The sequence below is a fragment of the Gekko japonicus genome, unplaced genomic scaffold (genome assembly GCF_001447785.1).
Source record: "Gekko japonicus isolate JY-2015 unplaced genomic scaffold, Gekko_japonicus_V1.1 scaffold587, whole genome shotgun sequence".
Classification (NCBI taxonomy): domain Eukaryota; kingdom Metazoa; phylum Chordata; class Lepidosauria; order Squamata; family Gekkonidae; genus Gekko; species Gekko japonicus.
The window spans coordinates 48810-52162 of NW_015175987.1; the positions used below are offsets into that span (position 1 = coordinate 48810).

The window sequence follows — 3353 nt, forward strand, 5'->3', positions numbered from 1 at the left end:
TCAATTATGGCAAGCCTTCCCTTTCCCAGATGTGAGACACACAGAAATTCTGTTTCTGACCTAACAGAAAGGTTGAGAGACTGGAAGCACCAGACACTTGTGCTTTCCTGGTATTTTACCTATGCATAAACGCCCGTTCAGAACCTGATCCGACGACGGCTTCGAACAGAGAAGGGCAGTATAAAATTGGGCGGTGGAGACGCAAGTAAACCACCCAAGCCTCCGGCCGTCATCTCCTGCCAGCCTTCCGTGTGCAAGCCTCATTTTCACGACTTTCCCCAGTAAATGTAGTCCCCCCCTGGGGGGGGGGGGTACGGTGCAAAACTTTGCCTTTGGCTCTCTGCCTGTCACAGGATTGGATGCAGGCAGACGAATCCCGTCAAGAAAAATGGGGAACTCATATCACGAATAGTATGACCGCCTCAGGGGGAAGGGCAGGGCTTGGGAGGAAAACCGTCCAGGAAGCGGAGGGCCAATAGCCAAGGAGTACGGCGAAGACAGCCCTATAAGAAGTCAGGAGCGCAGAAAGAAATGACTTTTACTATAACTGAAGGTCTCGCAGAAAGGGAGGGGAAGAAAAAACAGCGCGCCATAGAAAGAACACGAGTCTGACCTCAGCCGGCTCCTCCCTTCTCACTGCCTCCTCCCTTCCCTGGAGTTTTGTAACTTGCAGAGTTTCCGCGTCCTGTGACTGTAGTCAGGTGGTTCCCCCGCTTCGCTTTTTCTCTCGCCCCCTCCCGTCTGTAGTAGGGACACCTTCCCGCCGAAGGCAGAAGTGGGACAAAGAAAGTTTCTTCGGTACTACAGGCAGGGAGGCCGCCGGGAAGCGACTGTGCAGCCAGGCAGCCTTTCCCCGCTCCCGCCTGTCTCGGGGGGTCCTCTGAGAGGATGAGAAGCGACTGGGGGGGTTGCAGGCAGCAGGCAACATGAGGATGGCTGGAGGGGAGCGAAGCGGCGGGGGTTCCACCGGAGCGGCGGAATGCCGGGAACATCTCTTCAAGATCCTGGTCATTGGTGAGCTGGGCGTGGGCAAGACGAGTATCATCAAGCGTTACGTCCACCAGCTCTTCTCCCAGCATTACCGGGCTACTATCGGCGTAGACTTCGCCCTCAAAGTCCTCAACTGGGACAACAATACGCTGGTGCGGCTACAGCTTTGGGATATCGCAGGTGAGGGGGCGAGAGGGAAAGGCCTGAGCACAGGCAGCGGCGCGGTTAAACCCCGTGGTGGTGGTGGTGGGGAGCCCAGCTCAAAATCAGAACTTTCTCTCGGGCTCGTCATCTGTGAGCCGTCTGACTCGTAGGGGAATTAATTCTGTGCGAGTGCTCAGAAGCTGTCGTGTCTCGCTCGTGTGTGTGTAGATGTACCCCGTGCTTTTTGGTAGAAGGGCAGGATGATGTCACAGTTCTGGAGTAAAGAATGCTGTGACTCGCCGACACGTATGTTGAAATAAATGTTGGTCTTTAAACTTTTTTTGTTTTATTTTTGCTAAACATGGCTACCTCTTGGAAATCAGCGAGCATCTTTTCATCTGTGGAGAGACCCTGATGAGGTCTGGCTCAAATATTAAGCCTGGGCAGCAGTTTTTATTAACTTTATGTTGAAGCTGAAACCTTTGGTTTTTTGAGCATTCCTGTTTTCCTATCCACTGCATGGTTGTTAAAAATTCAAGAGCTGAAACTCAGCCAGTTTGGTATAGTGGTTAAGTGCGCCTACTCTAATCTGGGAGAATCGGGTTTGATTCCCCACTCCTCCACTTGCACCTGCTGGATGACCTTGGGCAAGCCATAGTTCTGATAAGAGCTGTTCTTGAAAAAGAGCAGTTTCTGTCAAGAGCTCTCTCAGCCCCACCTACCTCACAGGGTGTCTGTTGTGGGGAGGGGAAGGGAAAGGAGTTTGTAAGCCGCTCTGAGACACCTTTGGGTAGTGAAGGGCAGGGTACAAATACAATCTCTTCTTCCTCCTCCTCCTCCTTTGCTGGTAGTGATTGATGGGTTTGTGGGGTTGGAGATGCTTTTCCTATTGAACTTCTGTATGCTATATACCGTATTTTCCTGCGTATAAGACTACTTTTTAACCCAGGGAAATCTTCTCAGAAGTGGGGGGTCGTCTTATACGCCGGAAAATACGGTAGCTACTAAATGTTCAGTAGAGGGGATCCTGAATTCTTTAGCATGGCAAAATAGCTTGTAGCCTTATCTCATGGCATATTTTCCACAAAACCTCAGTACTGTTGTGGTCTGGATGTCTAAAATAAAGACTATGCATTACAATCTAGTATTTACTCTTTTCAATAAGAAGTAGTGTTCTCTTCTAAATCCATGGCAATTATAAGCAGTGAAGATGTGGAGTGATGTGGCAGTTTTTCTTCAGTTACATCACTGCTATGGGGAAGTATGACCTTCTGAAAGGGAAGTGGACCTACCGTTTAAAAATGAATTTAAGTCTTTCTACAAGCTGTTATATTGCTCTGCCATGGGAATTCTAAATAATTTGGTAATGGTTGACTAAAATTGGGAATTTTTTCTCTTACTATGTTGACCATGGCTCAGTTATGGGTGTGGCATTCTCAACCCCCTCCCCCCCAAACTGGGCAAAAGTACACTGGGACGGAACAGGTGTATCTTGCAGAGAGAGGGATGAAGGAAAGCTACTTAAACTATTGAAAAGCCATTTGCAAGCTGCTGTAAAATTCTCACTTTTAAAAAATTATTGCAATGTCAAAAAACTGTTGAGTTTTTGTCAAGGAGCTAGGTACTCCTCTGTAGACTCTCCAGGGACTCATTTCAGCAAGCCAGAACAGTCAGTCCTTCTTCTTCACCCTTAAATTTGGCTTCCTTGTGCATAAGTTGAGAATGCTCTACTGGATAGCATGCTCTAACATGGATTACCTTACTACTCTGTTTCAAATTCTGGCATGTAAAATGAGATCAGCAATGATTGGTGTAACGAGGTTGCTAGGCTTATGAAGCACTGTGCATATAAAATGTGACTGTTCTGTGGTAGGCAGTTCAAAACAAAGGCTATTAACTTTCTGTCTTTTTCATACTTCGGTTGATTTAACAAAGCTCTTGTCAATATGGAAGCGTTTTTCTTGCCCCAGAGCACTTCTGATCTTCTAGTGGTATAGAAGAAGTACTGGTGGTAACTGTAAGAAACAGCATAGTTTAATATAGGCTATCTTCCACTTTAGCCATGTAACAATGAGGAATTTCACATTACCCTTTTTAACCCGTTTTGAAGCCGTTTTTGATCCGTCGTGGAGTAAACCGGTATAGGGCTGCCATTTCATACATGGCTTTCCCCTTCCGGTAAAGAGCTGGATCTGAAGCGGTTTGCCATTTCAGACTGC

General features: G+C 47.5%; 1 protein-coding gene across 1 annotated transcript in view; it reads left to right on the forward strand.

Moving 5' to 3' along the window:
• Positions 1-663: 663 nt before the first annotated feature.
• RAB32 (RAB32, member RAS oncogene family) overlaps positions 664-3353 on the forward strand; it is a 20302-nt gene continuing 17612 nt past the window's right edge. Inside the window, exon 1 of the mRNA XM_015426316.1 lies at positions 664-1170. Within this exon, the coding sequence (XP_015281802.1) occupies positions 927-1170 (244 nt within the window). The 5' untranslated portion in view covers positions 664-926. The remainder of the gene's footprint in view (positions 1171-3353) is intronic.